The sequence below is a fragment of the Naegleria lovaniensis genome (assembly GCF_003324165.1).
Source record: "Naegleria lovaniensis strain ATCC 30569 chromosome Unknown tig013, whole genome shotgun sequence".
Lineage (NCBI taxonomy): Eukaryota > Heterolobosea > Eutetramitea > Acrasida > Naegleriidae > Naegleria > Naegleria lovaniensis.
Genome location: NW_025407836.1, coordinates 76102 through 102117, shown reverse-complemented (window position 1 = coordinate 102117; position 26016 = coordinate 76102). Strand labels below are relative to the sequence as shown.

The following is a 26016-nucleotide window of genomic DNA, read 5'->3' as shown; positions in this document are numbered from 1 at the left end:
TTTTGAATGTAATATTATTTCATTGTTTGTCCTCTGCTTTTTTCCATTTTTTGAGTGCTTGAGGTAATTTTGAGTATAAATACTCTCTGACATCATCATCTGTTGGTATCATCTTATTGTCCCACAGGCATAAATCTGTTAAATTTCGAAGGTTTTCTACAATAGCAATTGCACCTTTAAAACCAATTCGGTTTCTTTCTACATTCAAAAATGTCAAATCTTGAAGATATGGACTGTTACTCACAGCAATAGCTGCTTCATTTTCAATTTCATTATGAGCCAAGTTAAGGTGGGTAAGACGTGCCATGTAGGCACAGTTGGCCAATGCAATGGTTGCAAATGAACCAATTTCGCAGTGTTCTAGATTGAGAAATCTCAAACTCTTCATATTTTCACTATTTGCGATAGCAATTCCTCCCTCGCTTCCAATGTTGTTGTAACTGAGATCTAAGCGTGTTAAATTTTTCAAGAATTTGCTTGTACATAGAGTAATAATGGCTGGCGTTTCAATGTCATTCGCAGACAACTCTAACTCTCGTAAGTTGCTCATATATTCACTATGGGATATGGAAATAAGGCCATCAGACACTAGATTATTGTTCAACCGTAAAATTTTCAAATTTCTCATGATCGAGCTGTTAGCAATAAATTGAACTCCTTTTTTCAACAAATCGCACATGTCCATGTGTAGCTCGGTTAAGTTGGAAAAATTCTGACTTGTTGTAATGGAAATAATCCCGTCAACCTTAATACTTGTGTCGTTTATCATTAAAGTTCTCAAATTCTTGAGGTACGGACTCTCGGCCAGATATTTTACACCACTCTCTGGCTCATTACAACAAGTTAGGTCTAATCTAGTAAGGTTTCTCAAGTTAGGGCTTGTGGCAATTAATCTGATTTCCTTCTGTCCGATATCACTGCACGAAAGGCCCAAATCTGTTAGATTACAAGAAGAGCTCTCAGCAATAGCTTTTATCCCATTTTCAGAGATAGTTAGACATTCTATCACCAATTGTTTCAGATTTTTTGCTAACTCACTCGACAACAGTAGCTCAATATCCTCGCTTTCGACTTCAGTTTCTGAAAATGTGAGAGATGTCAAGTTGTTATTGATCCATTTGTTGTCACGAATGGTTTTAATGGCTCTCCTATCAACTCCACAACCAATGAATGCCAATTTCTTAAGCTGGTTCATGTTTGCGCTTGATGCAAGAATTTGTATGCCGAAAGCGGTGATGTTTTCCACCTGCAATTCAGTAAGATTGCTCATATACTTGCTTGTAGCAAGAGATACAATGCTTTCGTGTGGAGAGCAGCCTGGATTTAGGTTGAAATTTAGACGTCGTAAATTGTTCATGGCATCGCTATTCGCTATGAGTTCCAATGTTTTTGGTTTGATTTTAACTGCTGGAAGTAAATCAAGTCCGGTTATGTTAATCTTATTTTGATTTGACGTGAGTTGCTGCAACACTGAATGAATCGACTTGTTGCAAAGCTTGTTCATGAATTTGATCGATATTGGAACTCTTAAGCCATTAGAGAACCATTGTTTGGAAACTCTCATGCAATTTTTTAGAATAGTTAGATAGTCAAGAAAGCTCAATATTTGGTAAATCATGTCATCTCCGAGCTCGTAAATTCTTGAAACATTTAGGCATCGTTGATGGAGTTTTTTCTTTTTGCAAGCTGCCTCCATCGGCTCATCGTCATAGGATTGTTCAATAAAATTGTCTACCTCTGATTCAACATCTAATTTTCTCTTACACGAATTGTTGCTTTCTTCGGGGACCATGTTGCCATTATTAAAACATTGCTCGTAAATTAATTTCTCGTTTGGCTCGGAAACATCAATGTTGTTGTTCCTGATGTTATTATCATCCACGTGGAATGTCACTACCTCCATTATATCGGCGAAAAGTGCATCATTGCAGAGTGGCATTTTTTTTGTGGATCCTTGCTAAGCATCTTGGTTGTGATTCTACTTGTGAAGAGTTGTGAACATCATTACTAAATTGGAGATTCTGAAGTAACATCCTTCTAATACAGTTGTTCCAATTGATAAATGACATTAATGTTGCGTCTTTCTTGTAATCCCGTGTAGTCCAATGGTTAGGATACCTGGCTTTCACCCAGGAGGTCCGGGTTCGATTCCCGGCATGGGAGCTATATTTTGTCTTTTGATAAACAAAAAAACCGCCAAACAATTACAAACCGCCAAACAAAAAAAATGACCTTTTCATTTCCTCAAAGCAGAGAGGATTTCATGTTATTGGTACAGCAAGTGGCCAAAGAGGATGTGAAGAGGTGCTTGGCCGGCATTCCAGTCACACATCCTCATCTTGCCAAGCTCATGATGGCTCCTCATGATTCGAATTGTATTTCCGAAACCAAAGAGGAAGAAGAACAATTTTTTCATGACTATCGGAATCATCAACAGCTGTTGAATGACAACAATCAGATACGGAGTATGAATCATGAAACTGGAACATTACCAACGAGCGACAACAACGTAACAATAACGAAATCCATTATTAATAACAACACCATTCAAGATGCTGTCGCTGAGTCTTCAAAACAACAACAACCGTCCACGAATGCAAATAGACCTTCACAAACCGTCAGTACACGTAAATTACCAGAAAAACCTAAAGAGATCAGAAAACCTCTCGTAGAGCGTCAAACGAACAACTTTAAACCTCAACAGACAAACAATTCTTCAGTACCTGCTTCTCCAAAGAACATTTCACCCAAACAAACAAGCCCTAGCAGTAACGGAAGAAATGAAGTTTATGAAAGATTATTGAAACCAACCGTGTCAACTCAGAAAAAGTTTGAGAAGGAAACGAAACCACAAAAGAAGGAAGAAAAAGAATTTAGAGAATTGAGGAAAGAACAAAAAAAGGCCACCTCCCTGCTATTAAGGAAAAAGCCATCGCCCAAGAAATTATCCCCAAAAACATCTCCAAAGAAGAATGTTTCATTTTCGGAAGCGTTATCTCAAGTCCAATATAAAGATGGTTTTGAACACGATAAGGAGAATATTAACAATGAATCGTTGGAATTGTCACAACAGGGTGAGGAAAAGCTCAACAAGGTAAACCCATCAAATATGCCACCTTCTCCTCCTTCAACTCCATCTAACACTTCGACTAATCCACCATCCCCAAAGAGTGTCATTCAAGCACGGCCTCACACCACCGCAAACAAAACCCCAATTCTTGAAACTCCCTGTTCACTTGAACGGACGAAAATAGAAACAGACCAATTTTCGAAAACCAATGAAGTAACACAAGCTAGTCCCGTTCAGATTGTGAAAACCCAAGTAGAAATTGGTCAAAATTGTAAAGCAACAGATCATGCAAATGCAATCCAGGCAACCTCTCAAAAAGCGACTCAAGAGAAAAATAACTTTAATTATGAACATTTGGAAGAAATGCTTTTAAACGACCTATTATTAGAAATTGCAAAAGAAGAGCAAAGCAACAGGAAAGAAATGAAACGTCAGCATTTCAATTTGATGCAGGGAAAGGCCAGGCAAAACAGACAATTTGATGAAATGTTGAACTTGTTAAAAGAAATGGAGCAGCAAGAGCACTCGATTCGACGACGATACCAGAACAAAACGTATTTGGATTCGAGCTCTGAAATTTCTTCTGTAACAAGCAGTGTTGACTCCTCATCAACGGCAACAACAGACTCCACACTGAGCCGAGGCGCTTTATTAGACGAACACATCAAATCCAAAATTAGAAAGGCAAGACAGAAGCAAAAACATTATTTTGATACATACTGTAAACCATATGATATTACAGTTGACACCTTAATGCAAGTGTAAGTTGTTTTGAACAGATAGTGTAGACATGACCTTGACGTGTTTGTAGTATTGGAGAAGATATTATCAATGAGGTGTTTTGTGAAGTGTGTAACGAATTTTCGGAGGCCATGTCAGATATTGTGAAAACTGTGTCCGCCAACGAGTTTGGATGTTGCAACGAAAGTATGATAACATCATCTGAACTTGTATCAATTCAAAACGAAAGTGGTATTTCATTGCAGATGTATGATTGAATAAAGGATAGAACTGGAGCACTTCCATGTGCAACAAGATGGATGGTTCAAAGGTTCAAACTCCCAATTGCTCTTTTGATGCTGTGTAGATCCCAATTATCGTACACAGTGACATTAGTCTCAAGTGGGGGTTATAGCTCAGTTGGTAGAGCGTGTGCTTTGCATGCACAAGGTCCAGGGTTCGATTCCCTGTGACTCCAATTTTTTGAATTTGTTCTCGTTGCAATTTTATTATTGATTTGTTCAAACACTTCTCAAAAGTGAAAGCACCAGCGACGAAAGGAAGCGTGAATGCAATTTCATTAAATAACCAGGACTCTATCTTCTCAGATCTAATAAGTTCCATTTGGACAATATTGCTTATATTTTTACCCGATTTTCATGGAAAGAGCTCATTCCAAGACAACACCTTCCATTCAAGAGTATTGTCCATTAACACTGTGTTGATTGAAAGAACCTTTCACACAAAAAAAACAAAATGTCCAAGCGCATCTTGTTGGTTGTGGCTGTCTTTGCAAGCACCATTCTCTGCACCACCTTCCTCTCGTCTCCATTCTTCTATGTGCACTCTCAACCATTCATTTCAGTGTCCAAAGATTTTACTGCTGCTTTTGATGCTGCCGTTCAAGAACTCATTACCGACTCGGCATGGGTCAGTTATTATTCAGAAAATATGTTTTTTGGAGTTCCCACGTGCTCATTGACAAAACCAACGTGGCCAGTCAAAGACCCATTCGCTTCTCGTACCAATTCGTCGAGGATTGTCACTTGTTTTGAAATTGGAACACTCTCTCCATGTAAGTTTTTCAAAATGAAATTTGTGTGAAAAGGAGATTGTGTTCACAAAATCATGGAAATTTCACATCACTTATTTAATTATTACAAAGGGTTGGAAACAAAAACAAAATTGGCCAATAATATTGTCGATAAAATCAATGCTCACTACAAGACCAATTATATAAATGAAATTAAAAGATATAACACTTCATTGTTGGGATTCTTTGACACCATGAAGAATGCTTTGGCTACTGGAGATTGTGATATTGTTACTGCTAACACAAGACCATCGACTGAACGAGCAAAAGTGGTTCACTTTCAATGTGATTTTGGATTTGCCTCAAATGTAAGTTGAGTTCGAGTCGCTGTCAATTGTCAAATTGAACTTCATGCTGTTCGAATCTTGGCATTTTCGTGAATGTTAAAATTTCAATAACACACTTTAGGGATGGATTCGATCTGCAAAGGATCCTCAACTAGTCATGAAAGATGTTTACGATTTGAATAAGACTGGAATTCTTGTCGGTGGTAAGTACATGCCAAAGGTTTCACATTTCCTTAAATAGATTTAATCATTGGAATATTTTCCGGATACAAATGATTATTATTTTCAAAAGCCTACGACGGAACCAATTTTGCAACCTTTGTCAAGACACAACTGTCAGCTGCCACCTATGTTCCATTCTTTGCCGTCAATCTTCAATACGGAGCTGTGTTAAATCAAACCGTTCATGCCTTGATTGGAGATGCCATTCAATTCAATTATTGGAAAAAACAAAATCAAGATTGTGGCTGTACTGTTCAAGCATATGATGTTTCTTTTGGATTGGCAACTTTTACTTATGGAAATATCACAGAGACAAGTGTTGCATTAGGAATTAGACATTTCCAATCTCATTGGATCATGATGGTCATGGTCAGTAGTGTTTGGATGGTCATGAATGTGTGGTTGTAAAAATTGTTTTGTAATTAACCAATATTTACAATTAAATGCAACCTTTTGAATATTGAATATTGAATTTGATTTTTAGTTCCAACATTTCAGAAATAACTTTTCTTGTAAAAAAAAATGATTGCAAATGATCGTGAGAAAGGAGATTCTGTCGATAAAGTTCATCACAGTGATGATGATCAATCAACAATAATAACATCGGAATTATCATTGGATTCAGTTTTCTTGATTATGGAATTTCTTCCATTGTCTGATATTCATCAAATGTTACTTGTTTGTAAATCATGGAATCGTCTTGAAAAATTTGAAATTTTCTGGAAACAAATTCTTTCTCATTATTTGAAAAGTCATGAAAGAAAATATGAAAGTTTATTGAAAAGTTCTCCTTCCAAGCATCATACCATTGTTTATAACACATTGATTGGACAATTAAAGAAATTTTATGAATTACACATCATCAAAGAAAGAGCTGTGAATCGAGAAAAATTCATTCAATACATGGAACAAGAAGAAGATTCAGAAAGATCCATCACATTTGGTGCTCGCTTTAAAAAATTATTCATTTCGGCCATTCTTGCACACTTTAATTTGAAATTCTCTCGAACTTGGAATATTATTTCGAATCAGAAATTTCACTATCATTTAGAAAAATGGTTGTTGAGTATTTGTAATATTGGTGAGAATAGCACTTACAGATCTGGAACTGTTTGTGATTTGTTATTTGAGACATTGGATCACATCATCAAAAAGCCTAAAGATGGTTTTCTTTTTCAGTCCTTCAGAACCAATCAACTCATTGAATTGACATCTTTTATATTCTGTGAATTACAAAAGAACTCGCAACAATGCAAGTTTGATCTCAAAATCTTCTTGGAAAAGTTCAATCCAATAATCACAGAATCACATTTACTTGGCTATTTTACATTCATGCTCTCACCAAACACTCAACTCTATTTCACAGAATACGTGAAACAACCTGGTAATTTTATAATTTCCAATGACCATACCATCACTCAGGAATTGCAAATACGCTCAATTTTCGAAAAGTTGGTGTACCATTGTTTTCATAACGCGAACTTGGAACCGTTGAGATTAGCTAAAACATTATTTTGTGAATTGAATAAGTTGAAGGCATGGCTAAATTTCATAACATCTTTCCATTCCTCTCAACTCATTCACTGTGATATTCTTTGTTCGTACCAAGTATATACCACTAATTATGAATTATATTGTTGCACAGTAATGGAATTCTTGGAAATAATGGAAATTGAACATTTAGATGTTACTCAGTATCAATTTTGCTTTTTGGTATCAAATCTTCGTTTTATAGATCTGTGTGAAGACTATTTCCTTCCAAGACATCTTCTTAACAGTGAAGATATGAAATACTTATTTCATGCACATGGACAGGACAAACCACACGTTGCCAAATACATTTTGAAGAAATTCGACGTTGATATTTATGGTACTTCATTGTTCAGAAACGGAAGTAGTGGAAATATGATTCTCAATTATTTTCAATTTCATTATTCCATAAGTCCAAGTCCTTCCCAAAGTTTTGGATATTTATTCACTCCTGAATTTGGATATGAAACCATTGATCTCAACAAGTTATTACAAACTTCCACCATGACCATGCAAGATTTGAAATTAACAATTCGTCATACCATGCTTAATCTCCTTTCATATGAAGACATCGATGAGAGTTATGAATTAATTTTCACTCGTTTCAAGCCATTGGACTTGGGAGCGCATTTCATTGTGCAACTCATTTCAACCATTCGTAATACTTTGGATTGGACATTGATCGAGAACGGTTCACAAAAAGCAAAAGCCATTCAACTGGCCATGGATCATATTTTCGTCACCACCACCATCACCACTACAACAACAACGAATAAGGAACAGAAAATGTCATTTTCTTCCTATTCTCAATCCATCATGCAACCAAGTATTGTGAAAGAAATGATTCATGATCCATCACGTTTTATGAATTTTGATGACACGAGTGAGCAATATCATGTTGGACTGTATTTACACGCTTTACAATGCATTAAGGATTTGACTGAGCATGCTTTTAAAGGTCAATCTTCTCGTTGACATATTTGTTTTCTACAAACTTTCAGAAATGAACAAACATTAACCAAGTACCGAGTTCCTTTTGTGACGTCACAAAAAAATGTCAAAAGATCATTCCCAAACGAACCATCTCAATAATTTCATTCAAACGAATTTTGAGAGCTCTGGTGAATTCATAATCACTCAACCCACCTCCGAGAATGATATTAAAATTATTCAGTCGGAGAATAACTTGTACAATTACATTCCGATCTATGGAATGGAAAAACAACACAATGATGATCCAGCTAGATTTGTAAGATTTGTTGTGTTGAGCGATACTCATCTATTTCATGATCGTTATAATTATTGGTATGATGAGGAAGATGGTGAAATGAATAATGAACGTTTGGAAAATGGTTTAAAACGAAGAGATAGTTTTGAAAAAAAGGCAAACGAAAATACCAAAAGTGAAGATCAATTGATAAAGTTACCGAAAGGAGATTATTTGATACATTGTGGAGACTTTTCAAATTTTTGTTTACCGAGTAAGTGTTTCAAGGAAATTCTCCAATGAAGAATTTGTAATTCATTGTTAAAGATGAAATTATAAAATTTAATAATTTTCTTGGAAAGATTAAGCATCGCTACAAAGCGATCATTGTCATTCCTGGAAATGTAAGTGACTATAATATTTGCAATACTTATTACTAACTCTTGTTACTCTTTTATTGAAAACTTTAGCATGAATTTGTAAGTACATGATGATGACGAGAATACTCAAATTTTGTTGTCATGACCACATTCAATCCATGAATAATATTATTGATGACAGTACGCCGACTTTGCAGGCCTCCTTCTCACCAATGTGACTCATTATTTAAAGAATGATTTTCTTGAACTGGAGGATGGAAAAATTAAATTATTTGGCTCACGATTTAAACCTTACTGGACGAGTTGGTTAATGACTGGTCGTGATCGAGAGGCACAAACTGATTGGTCATGTCTTACCAAACCATGGACTGAACATTCTTTGGAAATTTCGAACAGTTCCTCTACAACCAATCCTTTGGACATTCTCATTACACATCAACCTCCAAATTTCAAAGATGAAATTTCACGTCGATTTTTCAGACGAGGAAGTGATTCTTTGGCTGAAGCTGTAAAAATTGTCAAACCTTGTGTGCATCTCTTTGGACATAATCATGATGTGTATGGAGCGAAATATTCACATGAGTTCAATATTGGTAAAGAAATTGGAAATACGACATTTATTAGTGCATGTTCGATTGATAGTCATGACGTGATGCGAAAAGTCATTGTCTTTGATTACAAGATTCAAAATTAATTTAGCACACACAAGATTATGTATTGAATTACAAAACAGTTGACACATGTGGCGATTTGAATTCGCCCGCCCGACTGGTCATGATTCTCCCAACCGGAAGAAACATGATTTCATTTTCGAATTCAAAAATAAAAAGAAAAATGGGATTATTCGGAACATGGTCATCCTCATCATCATCGCATCCAACAACAGCATCCTCGGAATTACTCGAAAATTTTCTTGATATTGAAACATTGAATCGTTCCACATGTGCATTCATCAATCGAACCTTGTATAGTGCGTCGGAAAGAGATAAAACAAGTTTGCAGGCTTTTTATTATTCTTGTTTGGATACCATGTTTCGGAAATTGGAATTGTACAGAACGAGCAAACAAAAGAGTTACGATTGGCAATGTTCAAAATATCCGGATTATGCCATTGTTCACAGTGTGTTGGCGAATCAACGAATTGTATGGAGCTTTTGCAAGCACATTTCCAGCAGACTGGATATCAGAAATGGATGCACGTGCAAAAAATAGTGATGTTGCTTATCAGAGCATTCAAAAGAAGGAGGAATTAATTGCAAACTCTGAAGCTTGCCGAGCATATCTTCCCAATACGCATTCTTACATGCCAAAACCAATGAATCCTCGATCCACAGAACTCTTTGTTCCCACTAAGGAAGATTTTGAAATGGAAAAACAACTCTTAAAGTATCAACTTTGTATCAACTCGATGATGTGTGCCAACAGTATTAAGAAGTGCATGGCATCCATTCAAGGTGAAAATGCACAAGCTGAGAATAGACACTTCTCTACGTGCTTGGCATTTGATAAGAATACCATAAAATGTGTGAATTCTATTTAACAATTCAAATTTTTCTAATTGTAAATGGTTACCAGGCCTTAATTAAACAAATAAGTCATGTTGATAATGAATTTTAGTTTTCTGGGTTTAATAATTATAAGATTGAGGTTTTTGAGCTTGTGTGAGTAGGGCATGGAAATGATCGCGTCGCTGCTTGTTTGAGGGTTTACAAAATTGCAAAATATTTCAAATATCGTTAATACGTTACCTGTAAGGTGTAGGTTGAAAAAGCTCAACGAGTGGTAGTACTACTTGAATTTAGAACTTCTTACTAAACTTGCCACCACCAGATCCGAATTTACCACCACCACGGTCACCACCTCCAAATCCACCTCTACCACCACGATCACCACCTCCAAACTTTCCACCAAATCCACCTCTTCCTCCACGATCGCCTCCACCAAATCCACCTCTACCTTCGCCACCACGATCACCACGATCGCCTCCAAATCCACCACGGCCACCACCTCGGCCGCCTCCTCTACCTCCTCCTCGAGGACCACCTCTACCACGGCCACCACCTCGGGCTCCACCACGACCACCAGCACCAGCTGCCTTCTTTTCTTTTGGCATGAGTCTATCATAAGGTTTTTCAATAAGGGTTTTCATGTGGTTTTGAGGTTCACCAATGTTTGTTACACACAACACACACACGCATAAGAACATGCTTGTCCATGAAAATACTTACGGATTCTTTGCTTCTGGTGGAAGGAATCGTTCCAATGGCAAAATACGCTTAGTGTTCAAATAAACCACAGTTTCATGTCCAATGGTACCTCTATAGTTAGCATCCTTTTCCACTGAGAAGTAAACCTTGTTGACAGGACCCAATACTTCCTTCAATTTACCGACAAGGGTCTTGTCTTTTGTATATACGTTGGAATTGCACAATGGAACGAGCTTTTCAGAATCAAGTTCTGATTTGAACAAAAAGTCAGTACCAGCAGGCTTTTCAAAAGTTCCAGCCACTAATATCATCATGAGGTAAGTTCATTTCATCCACATATCCCGTATATCATCATCATCATTCATGAAATATATCAAAAAGATAATCATCATATTCCAAAACATGAAATAAATAGCCTCATATAAACACACGACAATAATTCATCACAAGATTCTTACATTTAACCTCTTCTGGTGGATATTCTTCTCCTTTACCTCCAGAGCCTCCTCTTCCACCAAAACCACCACGACCACCTCGGCCTCCTCCTCTTCCTCCTCCGCGACCACCACCGCCTCTACCACCAAAGCTACCACCTCCTCTTCCTCCAGGACCTCTCATTCTAATGAAAGTTTTGATAGAGTATTTTCTCTTTTTTAAAAACAATAATGATGATGAAAATATTCAACAAGGTCGATGAAGAATATTTTTTTTTGAATGTCCATAAAAAAATTCTTTCTCTAAAACTTTGTTGAAGGTAAGCTCAAGAGTGGCCAAGGCGTTAAATGTTGAATATATTGGGTTTATTACATGATGGACAAATGTTGTGGTATTGATCATGTTCATGGTGATGGTCTTACTTGTTCCCGATGATGAATTTGTGTTTCAATGTGTTCGTTGGTTTTGAATTCTTCTTTCATGAAGTAGGACTCTCTGGTTAGCCTAATCATCACAGAGCAAGATGAAGAATAATCGACAAAAAATTGGAGAGTAGGTATCATGATAAATGGAATTTTGTGAACTGGAATATTTGAAATTACAATTATTATATTTATTGAATATTACGGAAATGATGAAATTTATTAAAACAGCCCAGGAATTAATTGGGCGGAAGCAGCTTTAGGAATTGGCAAAAATAGGCGAAAGGTATGATATTATTATCGGCACTATGAACATTTCTAACCATTTTCAATAATTCATTCTCATATTCATCTTATATTATTCTCAATTTATAACATTTTGGAAAATAACATTTACAGACCATCGGGTTCGGTCAATACTCTAAAAAAACCAAAGAATATGAAGACGAATTTTATATACGAGAAATGTCAATCATTGATGCTGGCATTGGATGTGCTCTCTGGGATGCTGCCATTATTTTGACAAGATATATTTATGAATTTGGAGACCAGGTTTTTGCTAATAGAAACGTTATGGAGCTAGGTGCAGGTGTTGCTTTGTGTGGAATATGTGCCTCACGTTTTGCCTCCAAATGTTACATTACTGATCTACCTCATTTAATAGACAATATGGAATATAATTTAAAGACAAACTCATATTTTGACGATACTGATGAAAACACAAAATGTAAATCGGAGAAAATTAAAAAGTACAAGCAACAAATGCAACAAAGCGGAAAGGTTATGGAATTGGATTGGTACAAGATTTATGATGAAATTCCAAAAGCATTACACCAAATTGCTAATGGTGAGACACCATGTATGGAGGTACCTGAAAAATGTGAAATTATAATAGGGAGCGAATTGACCTACACAGGTGACGAGCAGACCGTTGAGGCTTTAATGAAAGTTATTGACACGTTTCTCGACGAGAAGGGCGTATTTTTGGAAATTTTGAGTGATGACAGAGATGGTGTTTCATATTTTGTCGATCAAATCACAAATCCTGAACGTTACAACTATGTTCTGAGGTCATTTAGAGTCCATAGTAGATATATGGGCAATTTTGGTACTGGACAACGAGAAGAGACTTAGTAAGTAATGATCGAAATATTTGTACAGTGACTAATATTCTTTTATTAGCAAATTCTATGTATTGACAAGAAAAGAAAACGAAGAAGGAGATCTGTTTTTAAAGATGTGCGAAACTATGAAGAATGACTTGTAATTCGTGTCAGGTGTGACACGTGCTAGTAGCTACATTTGTTGCACTTTACAATATGTTACAAATTTTCTACCTTGAGGAGCATTGGATATTTCTCCTCCTCTCCTACTTCTCTTAATAATCGAATAACATTAATATACTTTGATTTTGCACGGCAACATTGTAGAATATTCGAAATGCGAAAGCATCCTATTAAAATTTGACACCTACATTCTCTTTTGTCGAAACTCCAACGACTTTTGACAAAATACATCAAATAATTCAAAGAATCATCGGTACTTACTCTTGGTATCTTCATCCCAACCATTTCTCTGTATTGAAACTGGCTTACCATCCCAAAACAGAACCACAGCAGGAGATGTCTTGATGCCACACTCCGATGCAAATTGACTATTTTCAAACGGATCCAGAATGAATATTTGAGCATACGTTACGGAATCTCCCATTCTAATTTCCTCAAACCCTGTCAATGAGAATTTGATCATTTAATGTTCGATTCATGCAAAAATAGTAATTAATTAATACTCCAAATGTTATCATCCCAAGTAAATAATGTTTTGAAACATACACCTCGCCAAAGTGGTAGATATTGGAGAAAATGGTTCCGCAAAACAACACACTACCATTTTCATATCCGATTTACTAGTCAAAGCATCTCGTACTGTAGAAGCTGAATCCCATCGGATCGGAACCTTGGTCTGTTGTGGTTGTTCACTACTACTCGTTGTTGTAGTCGAGTTGGCGGCAGACATTTTTTTCATTTGCTTCGCTTCTATTCGCGTTCCCACGGATGATGACAAAACCATGAAAATTCAACTCGAGTATTGAAACGCTCACTATTTATTTGATAAATTACGCGTTGTTTTATTGAATACTTTTTCGTGTGTTTGGAAAGAATACTGGAAAAATCTTTCCAACAACTCTTATTCAATGAGTTTTGAATATTCGTCTCCTTTTCTGCAATCTTTGATACACAAATAGAATCCATAGGCTGAGAAGGAAATAACAATGACAATCATGATAAAAGTAACAACCGAGAAGACAACATAGAATGCATAGGTAAGACCAGTGGCAAGTTCATAATTGATTGGTTCACAATCCATTTGCCAGAATCCTGAGGCAACATTTCTGAACTTGTCATCGAGTGGGTTAGCTGGAGGAGCTGTGGTTGGACCGTGCATGGAAAGAGCAGCATTGAAAACTGCTGGATTTCCACCCTTAATATTTGGATTTTTCTTGATGGCATTGCGAACAATTCTCACTTGATTGGATCCGTCATAGGCAACTTGCATGTTATATAAAATCTCAATATCCATAGAGGTGGTATTGAATTGAATGAGTGACAATCTTCCGTTAGAAATCCATGGTTGAGCAAAATCTGTCACATAACCACCCACAACAAATTTTCCTTTCACTTGGTCAATGGAGAATGAAGTAGCAAGAGCAATAAATCTCAAGTTGGCATCGCTTGATGGGTTGATGAATGTAGTATCACGCTTAATGAAAAGAGAATTTCCAAAGTATCCAGAAGCAACTACGGAATTGTGTGAATAATAAACATAGAATGATTGCACATTCTTATATTCCTCAACACCTGACTCATAGGTAATGTCCTCACTATTACCAACAACCATAATGTCATCTTCTCCACTGAAAGTAAAATCAGTGGCATAATTGCGAGAGGTCTTGAGCAATTTCTTTCCGAGATTTGTCACAGTTGCAACTGCTCCAGTGTTAATGTTAATAACCAAAAGGAATGGAGCAACATCTTGTGATGGGTCGAAATCGAGTGGGATTCCATGCAAATTTTCAAAGGCCTTTTGTTGGTTACGAGAAATGGTCATGAGAGTATACAGCACATCTTTCTTGAACAAAATCTTGGCACCCAATGGCAAATTATTGGCATCAACTTTAGGCATGATAACGCGAGCAGCAATAGGTTTAGCAGTCACAACTGAAAGTTGAGTGTTGTCTGAATCGGTCTGAATGTTATATCTGATGAATTTCAAACTTCCTTGTGTTACCAATGTTACAACAGCCTCAATATTGACCTTGCTACCGAATTTCTCTGGTTCAGCAACTTGAAGGCTCAACATTCTCACAGAAATAAGTTTTTGCAAGTTGGTGGAATCTTGAACAGAAGGAAGTGATTCAATACTCACAGCAGAGGGAGATGCATGGTTTTGTTGGCCAATAACAGTTCCGTTCACATCATAAATTGGTTCATTGACAATCAAATCGGATGGGAAAGCAAATGAAAAAGCACCCAAAGTTTGATTGAAGGAAGGAACTGGAAGAGTGGTAGAGTTGATATCCAAAATTGCAAAATTAACTGATTGTTGTGAGAGGAATGGAACAATGGAAACAAAGGCAGTATGATTGATGGTAACAACTTTAACATCATTATCCTTCACAATTGGAAAATCAGAGGTTTTCAATGATTTTGAAGCAGCAACAGTTTCCAATTGATTGTCGGAAAGAATATTGGAAGTATCAACTTGGACAATTGGTGATGATGAGACTCCCATTGTTTCAATATCACTGTGATATGTGTAGTCGCTATTCACTTGAACCAAATAGTTCGTAGTGATGACATTCGAAAGTCCCACAAAAGTGACATTGGAATATGGCAACAAAGTGTCATTGGCAATAATATATGTATCACTATCGGATTGCAACAAGGTGCTCATTACCCAGCTGGAGGCTCTAGAAACATTCATCGTATTGTAGTCCACATCTTCATTTCGGCTCACATAGGCTGTATAATATTCATCAATAGGATGCTGATCAACAATATATTGAATATAGTCTTTTGAATTTACCGATTCAGCTACAGCATTTAAATTGGAGCAGGTCTGAATACCATTCACTCGATGATGAAATAGAACGAGGCTCATCACCAAGACCACAGAAGCCGTGATGAAAAGTTTCCCCCAAATGTTGTGTGTTGTTGGGTGCATTTTTTTTTCAAATTTTTTTTGATTTTTTATCATGCTTCCACTACAAGACTTAGTCTTAGTGTTGAAAAAGGTTTGAAAGAAGAATTGAGAGATTCCCAATGGTCTCATATTGAGGTGGATGGACCCTCTCGTGCATGCTTGTTGTAAGGTAATTACAGGAAAAACTGGGTGGTTTTTCAAAATATCGCTTTAAATTGATTGATTCCATTATTCATCAATCGAACGAAAGGTTAAGAGTGTCAAGTTCAGGTAAGGGGTCCTAATGATCATGAATCACCTTCAAAACAGAAACGAGTTGAAATCCAAAAATATTGAACAACTATAGGTACCAACCTCAACTTTAAGATAACTCAAACGAGTTTCATCAAAAGACTTTTCATACAAAAACAAAAGTAATACCTTTCCGAACAAGCGGTCCGAACAACCACTCTCTTGTGTCAATGCACACTTGATTACTTTTCCCATGAAGAAATCAAGCTCTTCGCAATCATCGTCATCGTTGCTTCCCAGCGACTTGTTGATTCATATTTTTGAATATATTGACACTCGTTCCTTGTTGAATTCATCTTTGGTGTGTCAATCATGGTATTCATCTTCGAATCATGATACCTTATGGCGATCCAAGTTTAAACACATACAATGCTTACCATCCATTCCGTCCATCTCGTCCAACATCAAAAAAGAACGTGTGAAACATTTAAAACAACGAGATGCCAAAATTCGAGCTCCCCATTCCGCATGGTATGCAAGATGTGTGAATTTACATCGTTGTTGTTTCATAAGCTCTCCGTTCGCATTGATTTTATGCATTTCGTTTTTGGCAGTTTGGTTCGGATTGTTTTTTGGATTGAATTTTCGAGAAGTACAAATGAAGCTTAATTGGCACGCTTCAACATGCACAGTGATTGCAAGAGACATTCGTCCCTATCGTTGTTGTGATCGTGAATGTCCTGGTTGTAATGAATGTTCGAAGAATATGAGAAATTGTCAAGATGTTCTAAATACTTTACCAATTAATCAAACTGAGCAATGTTGTAATGGACATGCTTGCTGTGCAACCTGTTGTGATACGTGTTCAAGTTGTGATAATAATGGATGTACTTCTTACACCTGTAATTGTGGATGTTGTCAGGATGTGAATGATGACTTGTGTACTGTCACTTGTCGTCAATGTTGGAATCCCATGGTGGTCATGAAATACAATACGACAGAAAATATCACACTAACCTCAAGTATGGAACAAGATTGTTCGACAAACTTTGGTTGCGTTGATTCTTATTTTAAGATTTGGCAAATTGGACGAAATGTCACTTGTTGGTATAATCCAGAGAAACCCACAGAGTTTACAGTGACCAATGAATATACACAGTGGAAATTGGGAGTTATGGGGTTGTTTGCTGCCTTAGTCGTTGTTACAATGATTTGGATGTTGTGGATTTTAATTGTTTCGCTTCCAGCATGTATGTTGCTAAGAAAAATTCGAAGAGAGAGTGAAAAACTCAAAAAAGAAAATCATTCTCTCCTCCAACAATGAGATCAACATACTTAATTGTGTTTATTATAAATTAACTCTTGAATGTTACTTTTTGACTTTCGATTTCGAAATAGCGTTGCTTTTAGTTCAACAAAAAACTTCAAAAAAAATGCCCAAAAACGTTATTCAAACACCGACATTTACCATCGTGGAAGATATTAGCAGCAGTGAGGATGAAAGAGAGAACGAGGAACATACTTCCGATGAGGAGGAACGTATTCAAAAATTATTAGAAGAGGCTTCCCGAAAAAAGAAGAGGAAAAAGGGTGATGATAGTAGTTCGGCATTGGAAAGCAAGACAAAGAAGACGAAATTGCCATCTCTCAATGTGATGGACAATTTTGATGATGAAGTCAAGATTGGAGAAGTGAAAGTAGCAAAACCAATTGATTATGAACAATTGAAACAATCGGAACAGACTAAAGGTGTAATTTATATATCGACTGATTTCGGGAAAAACCCAGTGCCTCCAACATTGAAAGATGAAAAGGCTCTCCGCAAAATGCTCGCAGAATTTGGAACGGTGTCTAGAGTGGAGTCAAAGTATGAAAGGAGAGGTTTACGACATGTCAGAATTGGATTTTATGTTGAATTTGAGGATAAGAATATTGCAAAAAGGGTAGCTCTCACACTGAATGGAAGCACCGTTTCGAGGAGCGACAGCAGAGTGTACAGCGTCAAGTTTCTTTCTCATTTTGAATGGAGTGAAGTTGGAGAAGAGGAAGAGTTACAAAAGATGAAACGAAAATTATTGAAAGTAGAAGCACAAACCGAGTTGCGAGCAATCAAAGAGTTCAAAAAGAACAAGAAGTGGTCAGAGTCCATCAAGAATAATAAGGCTCCAAAACCAAACTCCAATTTCAGATTCAACCAAAAGGCAGTAATAAGACACGATAACTCAACAACTTCACACATTGACACACTAGAAATTTTTGCATCAAAGGATGACACAAAGAAACAACCAGTGTACAAGAAAAACTGAAGTGAACGATACTACAAACCAATATAACAAGATAATTCTTAAGAGAGTGAGTTTTGCTTATTTTTTATTAATGAGCTTTCTACTTTCATATTCTTTGAACCATGAACGATTGGGATACATGGCTGCATTCTCCTGTACAGCTCTGTTGTATTGGAGCTCGTCACTGAGTCCATGCGAAGAAATGACACTCTTTGTGCCATTCTGGGTTAATTCTTTGAGCAATGCTTCGTATCCATTTTGAAGGAATGCAGTTCTCTGTTTGAACACTTTCTTCGTCAAGGCAATCGGATTGAATCTCAATTCCAAGTCTGTATAAACGGTGTGAATGAAACGAGTCGATTTTTCTCCAACTTTCTGGAACATGTATGCATAGAGACATCTATTAAGGACACATGTGTTTGGTAACTCTCCATTGTCAGCAGTATGCCCAATATTTACATAACTTTCAATTCCAGGGTCGTAAAAGGAAGTTTGAGTACCTTGGAAGAATCGATTTTTGAAAAAGGGTAACTTCAAATCGATCAGACAATTACAAAACTGTAATGCCAAGGGAGGATCATCGAGGGAAAACATCTTCTCTTCAGCTTCTCGACTTGATGATTCGTAACTTAATTTGGTAGCTTTCTCTGCACCAATTTTTGAGGGTGACAAAAACCCTGTGAATTCCAACTTTTTAATGTTCTTATCAAGCCTAGGACGAACACCAATATTGCAATAGGCAGCCCACACGTCTTCGACTGGATAATCAAGATGCAGGATCACTTTTAGAATCCTCATTGCTTTAGAGTTTTCAGAATCTCCAATCATGTAGGACGTTTTGGAAATGAATGACTGACATAGATTTGGTTTTTCAGTGTACGCCAGTAGCTCCCAATCTGGCGTGTCCTCAATTAATGAAAAGGCAAAGAAAATGTCACGATCTGTCAGTAGTTTCGATGAAAAATCTTTAAGCTTGTATCGAATATCGAGAACAAATCCACCTGAAATGTTTAAAGCAATAGATCTCGTAAAATCCTCTCCCTTTTTTAGAAGGAAAAGGGCCATCTTTTGTGAACGACTATATCTCGTGAATTGATCCGTCTTGAGATCGAGATTAATTGCAAATTCAACAGTTTTAAATAATAGATTGGGTTCAAGCAAATTCAGAACTTGGATAGGGCACACACCTTCGAAGGATGGTCTACGGCTCAAACTTTCGCTTCGAGTGGTAGCTACTGTCACAAACTCAATAATGTCATTCACAGGAGACTTGGAGGATTTTCTTCGTTTGAGATTGGAAACGTTTGCCTTTTTCATGATATTGGAAATGATTTCATATTGCTCGTACAAGATCGAAGTTTGCGTCTTGGTCAAATTCAATCCTTTTACACTCTCAGGGCGAATGTACGTGTCCATGATATGTCCCAACATTTGATACAAGATATAGAGATAGGAAAAACATTCCTCAATCATCTCTTCCTGATCGATCAAGGTGATACTTTCAGGTTCGACTGTGGTAGTAGCAGTCATTGGTCCAATGGACGTTGGAGAACCAACTACTGAGGATGACGAGCTGCACGAACTCAATGTCGAAGAATTGTTGCATGACATTTGACTTGCTTGATTACCACACGTGTCAAGACCACAGCTCTTACAAGCTCGTGTCGTTGCCTTATATTCCTTCATGATGAAATCTCTAGCAAGCTCATATTCTTGTCGATAGATGGATGTTTCTTTTAAGAACAGAATAGGATCTTCAGAATGACCGTCTGAAAGAAATTCTTGAAAATTCTCTCTCGCTTCAGGACAATTCATCAATTCCTCATAGATGACCATATAGTGATGAATATCAAAAGATTTCTTTTTACTGTTCTTCTTCTTTGAGAAGAAGGTGTTCGTACTGCTTTTCGATGAGGACGACGACAATCTTCGCTTCGTTTGATTTGCAATTTGAGAATTTGAAGCAGGTGGAGCAACAAGTTGAGTATTGGGGTTGGATGAAGTCATGGATGATGAATAAGAGGCACAGGTCGAAGAAGTTGATGGTTCTAAATCTCCCAAAGTGAGGGTAACAGTTGTAGTCGTTGTTGTTGTGGTAGTTGATTTTGACAGTGATTTTGACGTGTTCGGTTTCCTAGTGGCCGAAGAAGAAGTGTCGTTAGCAGTTGACAGAGTTGTGTTTGATGGCATCTTTGGACGTTTTTTAAGATTATTGATAGCAGTGAGCGAGAATGAAGAGAAATTGAGATAACCTCCTGTTCATGACAGATGTTGTTTTATTGTTGTTGCTATGTGAGAGATATCTTGTTGTCATCATGAAGACAGAAGGTTTTTCAACCTGTTGGATCTTTTGGCAGAGCTGTTTTGGAGAGAGATTGTGGACTTTATTAACATATCTCATCGACGTTGTACACATCAGAGATAATCAAACAATTAACCAAAACATGTCTTGCATGGGGCAAGAGTCCAGTACTACTAGGAAATGAGTGAAATTTTTGAAGAGAATGGGTTTTCAACAATTGATGAAGTGTGTTCGAGAAAGGGAATGTTGAAGAGATGCATTGCCCATGTTGTCATTGTTCAATCATCCATTCTTGCTCACCTTCTTGAAATGGAAGTGATTACAAAACACAATAGAAAAATCTTGAAACAAGTTTACAACAAAAAAAAATGTCCGGCAAGCAATCACGAGGCTCATCAAGCCCCCAAACGCAACCTTCCCGAAAAAAGAATAACAAACAGAAAAATTCAATGATGAAATCATCAACAACATCCTCATCGGGATTTGATATGTTTAAAAGTGCAGTGAACTCTTCTATTCAGTTTGGAAAGGAATCCATCGCTGATTTGAGAAAAAGTATTTTAGATACAAGCTTTAATTCTGCTGCATTTACAGATGAAGCAGATAGTGATGATGAATTGTATAGATCTGCTCGGAGTGTATTTTCGAGTACATATTCAACTAAAGGAGGTGGAAAGAGCAAAGTACAATACGAATCAAGCTCGGAGAGTGACGTGTCACTGTGGGAAGATAAAGAGATGGTCCAAATTCAAAGTGATTCGCTTGTGAAACGTAATTTGACAAATCTATATTCCACATTACGGACCAAGCAAAAAGAACGACAACGACTGGAAGAAAATGAAAATTTCTTCTTCACTGATGACTCAAGCTTGCAGGCTGAATCGTTATTGCAAAGCGAGCACGAAAGCCAGAGAGATGTTGAGTTGGGAGAGAGTCAAAATCCTGAAGATGCAGAATGGATTCAATTGTTTGAAACTTGTAAAGAAAAACTTGCAAGCATTGCTTCTGGCATTGTTGATCTCAAAAAGTTGCACCAACAGCATGTTAAATTTACGGTACAGAAGGACTTTGCTTCCGAAGAGGAAGAAATCAAAGTGTTGACAAATAACTTGAAACAATCCATGACGTACTGTAAGAAACTAATTGATCAATTTGACAAGTATGAGCTTTTAGCAAAAAAGAAAAAGAGAAAACAATTTAGACTTGTGATCACAAATGCCAAAAAGTCACTCTTTACTTCACTTAGCGAGTTATCAACCGATCTGCAGCGAGAACAACGATCATTCTTAGACAAATTGACCCAACTCAAATCCAAGAAAAAAGAATTACAAAAAATCCATACCACAGCCACAGTGGAAGAATTTTCAAAAGAGGAGCTTGAAAGAATTGAAGCCATCGAGCAGCGATATTATGAGCCGAATGTGACACAAGAACAGGTCGAAGAATTAGTGAGACGTGAGCGAGAGATTATTCAGAGGGATCGAGAGCTCAGAGAAGTACTCGCATCCATTGTCGAGCTTCACGAGTTGTTTCAACAAATCTCTGCACTCATCATTGAACAAGGGTCTCTTCTCGATCGAATTGACCACAACATTGAAATCACGCGTGAACACATTGTTGAAGGCAATGAGAATTTGATTGCAGCAGAAAAGGCTCAAAAATGTGGTTGCTTCATGTATATTATCATTTTCCTATCAGTTGTAGTGGTATTTTTGGCTTTCTTGGTCATTATCAAATTGAGGTAAGGGTTTTACACTATTTTTTATTATATTGATTTTAATTGGTTAATATTATCATGCATATAATTGTCACTGTCACTAGTTTGAGATAATTTATTGTGTGAAATATTTACTGTAGAGTGACTTGAGAGGTTTTAGAGTGTTCGAAACATCTTCTTCCGATGCATTTAAGGTAAAGCTGCTATCAGATGCTGGATCAAGTTTTTCGCTCGTTACCGATGCATTGGAAGAGCATAAATAGGATTGTTTTTGAGAATTTTTCAAGTATACTTCCACCTTTTCAATATTTTCTGTTGATCCCACAATTTTAAAAGCAATTTCATTCGTTGAACCGATCAATGGACTTGATGATGAATGAATGCTACTGGAAATACTTGCCAGCGTGGTCATGGTATTCGCTGAAGAAGGTCGTTCAATAGTGTCAACACCAGTTTGTATCATGCTTGTCTGACAAGATTTGGACTCCATTTTCTCCTCATCCTCACTAAGGCTCGAAATATCTGAAATGTCATCACATCTCGTTGAAGATTTGATTGTTGAGGGAGGTGAATTTTTGGTTGATTTCTTGGTATGGTTTGTTGTTGATAGAGTAGAAGATTTTGGAAATTTTGGAACGGGAGGTTTTCTTGTGGCAGATGTGTATTTGTTCGTTGAGGAGGAGGTAGTGGTAGTTGACGTGACCCGTTGTGAGGTTTGTGAGGTGGACGACTTGCTTGGAGTTTTGGATCTCTTTTTGTTCGTCTCGCTTGACGATTCCCGTAAGGTACTGACTTTAACGGATTGAGGTCGTTTGGTTGGAGTTGTTGATGATTTTTTCTTAGTTTTTGAACTCTTATTGGAAATGAAATTTTCCTTATCACTATCAAAGATTGAGTCACTTGTCAGCAATGACTTTTTAGATTTTACCTCAACGGATGACACAGACTCCTTTTTTTTCTCATTGTACTTTTTCGAGTAATGATCCAACTTGCTGAACAACTCATCTGAATTTGTTGTAATGGTTGACCTCGAACAAATGGACAACAGATCATCCATTGGATTTGCTGACGCTGTTTTGAGTGGAGCTACGGATGAAATTGACGAATCTAACAGATAGTTTGGAGTATTCTTAATGGAGACAGGTGTACTTGTGGTATTGGGAAATCCATCCGATAGTCTGCTGTACAAGTCCGTAAGAGAGTCATCCAAATCCATGTGACCCGTTGTTGCTCTACAATTATACTTGTCAATATACTTTTGCAAAATACTTGAAGCTGAATCAAGAGTATCCGACAACACATGTTCCTTGTTTCGACTTGACGAAGGGAAAACTGTACTGGAATCTCGACTACAGCTGTTATTGGGTCGCAAATTGTCCTCATAATTTCGTTTGCTTCGTTCTTTGGATGAACCACCTTTTCGAACGGCATTATCGTGGATTTCCTTTGCTAGATAATTCATTTCCTCCCATCGAGATGCTGTCGATGCCTGACTCGAAACAGATGAATTAAGGATCGAAGATGACATTCTTTTTTTGAAAAACATGCCACTTTCATCTCCGTCATGAATCGTTGACGATTCAGAGATCATGGACGAGGAGGGCGACGCTGCCGAAGAGTGGTGAAGCCTTGAAACCGAGGACATGAGCGATGAATTCATGTTGCATTATTTTTTTTTTAATAAAAAATGTAGCGGGTGAGATGAAAAAAGGCGGGAAGTTGTGTCCTCCTTGATGGCAGATCTTCCTTGTATATTGACACTGTTTCTGTCTCTTGGCACTGTAGCTGAAGATCTATTTTCAGAATTGACACTTCAACACTGACTTTTCAAAAACCACAACCAGAATGCAATTCCACAAGAGTATTACTTCACAACTAGTGCTGGTCAATAAAAATAATAGAGGCAAGTAGTGTAATTCTAACACCGCGGTCTGCTCATCATTCAGAAGCGATTGGTGGCGTAAATCCACCCTTGCCTTTTGCTTTTGGACTTTTTGATGTAAAATCCTTGTCGTCATGAATTGACAAATTGGAGTGAATAAATATTTATATAATAATTTTTAATAATTCTTTCAAATTCGCTGTTTCACACAAAAAGCATTGTTATTACATTCTCCTCTTTGGTACCAACTCTCCAACACATTCATGAATCGTATCTCATTTTCAGCAATATATTTACAAATTATCAAATGCATGTTTCTTTTCTCGAGTCAAAAACGTATGATTCTCTTCATGGTCTGAATTTGAATCATATGACACTTCATGTAATTGGTGACGAGCATATCTCGAATGACGTTCTCGTTCCATAGCCTTTTCTAATTTATAACTTTCAATATTGTCATGAATAATTTTCACTGCCAAACACACAAACATAATGGCCAATGTAATGCCATAAAACCCAAAAATTGTTAGAAATGGTCGATTGGTATACCAATACGTTTGACAAGTGTCAAATAATAAATTATTGGCAGTGAACATGGGTCGATAGGATCCAGCAGGACTTGTAATCGAACTTGTTGGGAAGGTGGCTGTAGTTTCAGGTCCATCTTGTTTCACTTTAAATCCTTTGAGAGTCGAAGCAATCTTGGAGAACATGTTCGTAGGGAATTTCACAGAAATTTCAATATTATTAATACTTTGTGCTTCTTCGTATCCGATCGACCAAGCAACTCTTGACACGTTGTGACTCACAAAAAGAGGTCCATTGATCATGTACTTGTATTGTAAAGTCACTTGTGTGGTCTCCGAAGTTGGATTTTCGAACGAAACGAAAATTTGTTTCATACCATCTCCTGATTTCAAATACAAAATATCAGATATTTTAACTTGATTAGACATGGAAGTGACATGAATTTCTCCAATCATTCTCGCATAGCCATACGGTAAATTGGTAGGAATGTATCGAGAAATTTTTCGTGTAGGAGTAGCAAATAAATAGGTGACAATTTCATTGACTTCGACCATGCATTGATTCGAATCGGTCAATTTGAGTTCACTGTGAAATCGAGAAATACTGTATGTAGGAGTTGATGAAGCAGCGAGAACGGTACTGGGACCATCATGTTGAGAAATCATCAACAATACAAGAATCAAGAAGAGAAATTGACATGAAAAATTCATCAAGATCCTCCAAATCCATGGTTGTTGTTGTTTTGGTGGCAAACGCGGAATACACAATGATGGAGAGGTTAATGCTCGTTTGATGGACCATGATAGGCTTCTCGAAAAGAGGGTGAATGGACGTGTCGAATCTGTTTCATTCATTTTCATCATTGTGTTGATGCGAAAAGAATTCAATGCATTGGGTTGTTCCGAATTGGAATTTCTGAAATCTCCTCGTGGTGGTAGTCGTCGTCGTCGTCGATCGGTTGAAAGACCAAGTACTTGAGATTGATGGTACAATGGCTCACTAGTATGGTTCGAATGATTGTTGTTGTTGGTGTTGTTACAACGACAAGAAGAAACATCATGGTTCGATTCACGTCGATCGATCGAAATATTGTTCGAAGAGAAGAAGCGTTCTAAACGCACTGATGGCTTCGAGTCAGTGACGTGGTGGTCTTGGTGCTGTTGGTCATGATGATGTTGATTCGCGCCACCGCTCGATCGTAATGACATTTTTTTTTTAATTAAAATTTAAAGAAATAAAAAAGACATCAATGTCATGGATTAAATTGTAATTTTTTTGGAGGTAATGAAACAAGG

The 26016-nt window shown here is 37.1% G+C and overlaps 15 protein-coding genes across 15 annotated transcripts; 8 read left to right on the top strand and 7 right to left on the bottom strand.

Annotated features, from left to right (window-relative positions):
* Nucleotides 1-19: 19 nt before the first annotated feature.
* C9374_001865 (uncharacterized protein) lies at nucleotides 20-1939 on the bottom strand (the record flags this gene model as incomplete). The annotated part of the gene is made up of 1 exon (XM_044691219.1): nucleotides 20-1939. The coding sequence occupies one exon, from the start codon at nucleotides 1937-1939 to the stop codon at nucleotides 20-22; it is 1920 nt and encodes a 639-aa protein (XP_044550822.1).
* Nucleotides 1940-2227: 288 nt separating this feature from the next.
* Nucleotides 2228-3835, top strand: C9374_001864 (uncharacterized protein; the record flags this gene model as incomplete). The annotated part of the gene is made up of 1 exon (XM_044691218.1): nucleotides 2228-3835. The coding sequence occupies one exon, from the start codon at nucleotides 2228-2230 to the stop codon at nucleotides 3833-3835; it is 1608 nt and encodes a 535-aa protein (XP_044550821.1).
* Nucleotides 3836-4546: 711 nt separating this feature from the next.
* On the top strand, nucleotides 4547-5800 carry C9374_001863 (uncharacterized protein; the record flags this gene model as incomplete). The annotated part of the gene is made up of 4 exons (XM_044691217.1): nucleotides 4547-4865; nucleotides 4956-5191; nucleotides 5292-5373; nucleotides 5463-5800. 4 exons carry the CDS (start codon nucleotides 4547-4549, stop codon nucleotides 5798-5800), a joined length of 975 nt encoding a protein of 324 aa, XP_044550820.1.
* A 114-nt stretch (nucleotides 5801-5914) lies between these two features.
* Nucleotides 5915-7897, top strand: C9374_001862 (uncharacterized protein; the record flags this gene model as incomplete). The annotated part of the gene is made up of 1 exon (XM_044691216.1): nucleotides 5915-7897. One exon carries the CDS (start codon nucleotides 5915-5917, stop codon nucleotides 7895-7897), a length of 1983 nt encoding a protein of 660 aa, XP_044550819.1.
* Nucleotides 7898-7976: 79 nt separating this feature from the next.
* On the top strand, nucleotides 7977-9203 carry C9374_001861 (uncharacterized protein; the record flags this gene model as incomplete). The annotated part of the gene is made up of 4 exons (XM_044691215.1): nucleotides 7977-8403; nucleotides 8457-8533; nucleotides 8600-8608; nucleotides 8691-9203. The coding sequence occupies 4 exons, from the start codon at nucleotides 7977-7979 to the stop codon at nucleotides 9201-9203; spliced, it is 1026 nt and encodes a 341-aa protein (XP_044550818.1).
* A 140-nt stretch (nucleotides 9204-9343) lies between these two features.
* C9374_001860 (uncharacterized protein) lies at nucleotides 9344-10049 on the top strand (the record flags this gene model as incomplete). The annotated part of the gene is made up of 2 exons (XM_044691214.1): nucleotides 9344-9629; nucleotides 9682-10049. The coding sequence occupies 2 exons, from the start codon at nucleotides 9344-9346 to the stop codon at nucleotides 10047-10049; spliced, it is 654 nt and encodes a 217-aa protein (XP_044550817.1).
* A 258-nt stretch (nucleotides 10050-10307) lies between these two features.
* C9374_001859 (uncharacterized protein) lies at nucleotides 10308-11334 on the bottom strand (the record flags this gene model as incomplete). The annotated part of the gene is made up of 3 exons (XM_044691212.1): nucleotides 10308-10626; nucleotides 10738-11017; nucleotides 11175-11334. 3 exons carry the CDS (start codon nucleotides 11332-11334, stop codon nucleotides 10308-10310), a joined length of 759 nt encoding a protein of 252 aa, XP_044550816.1.
* A 340-nt stretch (nucleotides 11335-11674) lies between these two features.
* On the top strand, nucleotides 11675-12840 carry C9374_001858 (uncharacterized protein; the record flags this gene model as incomplete). Its single annotated transcript, XM_044691211.1, has 4 exons — nucleotides 11675-11703; nucleotides 11805-11859; nucleotides 11973-12706; nucleotides 12756-12840. The coding sequence occupies 4 exons, from the start codon at nucleotides 11675-11677 to the stop codon at nucleotides 12838-12840; spliced, it is 903 nt and encodes a 300-aa protein (XP_044550815.1).
* A 55-nt stretch (nucleotides 12841-12895) lies between these two features.
* On the bottom strand, nucleotides 12896-13589 carry C9374_001857 (uncharacterized protein; the record flags this gene model as incomplete). The annotated part of the gene is made up of 4 exons (XM_044691210.1): nucleotides 12896-12976; nucleotides 13048-13073; nucleotides 13121-13300; nucleotides 13406-13589. 4 exons carry the CDS (start codon nucleotides 13587-13589, stop codon nucleotides 12896-12898), a joined length of 471 nt encoding a protein of 156 aa, XP_044550814.1.
* A 171-nt stretch (nucleotides 13590-13760) lies between these two features.
* On the bottom strand, nucleotides 13761-15797 carry C9374_001856 (uncharacterized protein; the record flags this gene model as incomplete). The annotated part of the gene is made up of 1 exon (XM_044691209.1): nucleotides 13761-15797. The coding sequence occupies one exon, from the start codon at nucleotides 15795-15797 to the stop codon at nucleotides 13761-13763; it is 2037 nt and encodes a 678-aa protein (XP_044550813.1).
* A 1643-nt stretch (nucleotides 15798-17440) lies between these two features.
* On the top strand, nucleotides 17441-18313 carry C9374_001855 (uncharacterized protein; the record flags this gene model as incomplete). Its single annotated transcript, XM_044691208.1, has 1 exon — nucleotides 17441-18313. One exon carries the CDS (start codon nucleotides 17441-17443, stop codon nucleotides 18311-18313), a length of 873 nt encoding a protein of 290 aa, XP_044550812.1.
* Nucleotides 18314-18370: 57 nt separating this feature from the next.
* On the bottom strand, nucleotides 18371-20482 carry C9374_001854 (uncharacterized protein; the record flags this gene model as incomplete). Its single annotated transcript, XM_044691207.1, has 1 exon — nucleotides 18371-20482. The coding sequence occupies one exon, from the start codon at nucleotides 20480-20482 to the stop codon at nucleotides 18371-18373; it is 2112 nt and encodes a 703-aa protein (XP_044550811.1).
* A 480-nt stretch (nucleotides 20483-20962) lies between these two features.
* Nucleotides 20963-22425, top strand: C9374_001853 (uncharacterized protein; the record flags this gene model as incomplete). The annotated part of the gene is made up of 2 exons (XM_044691206.1): nucleotides 20963-22335; nucleotides 22416-22425. The coding sequence occupies 2 exons, from the start codon at nucleotides 20963-20965 to the stop codon at nucleotides 22423-22425; spliced, it is 1383 nt and encodes a 460-aa protein (XP_044550810.1).
* A 1-nt stretch (nucleotide 22426) lies between these two features.
* Nucleotides 22427-23971, bottom strand: C9374_001852 (uncharacterized protein; the record flags this gene model as incomplete). The annotated part of the gene is made up of 1 exon (XM_044691205.1): nucleotides 22427-23971. One exon carries the CDS (start codon nucleotides 23969-23971, stop codon nucleotides 22427-22429), a length of 1545 nt encoding a protein of 514 aa, XP_044550809.1.
* Nucleotides 23972-24486: 515 nt separating this feature from the next.
* C9374_001851 (uncharacterized protein) lies at nucleotides 24487-25929 on the bottom strand (the record flags this gene model as incomplete). The annotated part of the gene is made up of 1 exon (XM_044691204.1): nucleotides 24487-25929. The coding sequence occupies one exon, from the start codon at nucleotides 25927-25929 to the stop codon at nucleotides 24487-24489; it is 1443 nt and encodes a 480-aa protein (XP_044550808.1).
* Between the last annotated feature and the right edge of the window lie 87 nt (nucleotides 25930-26016).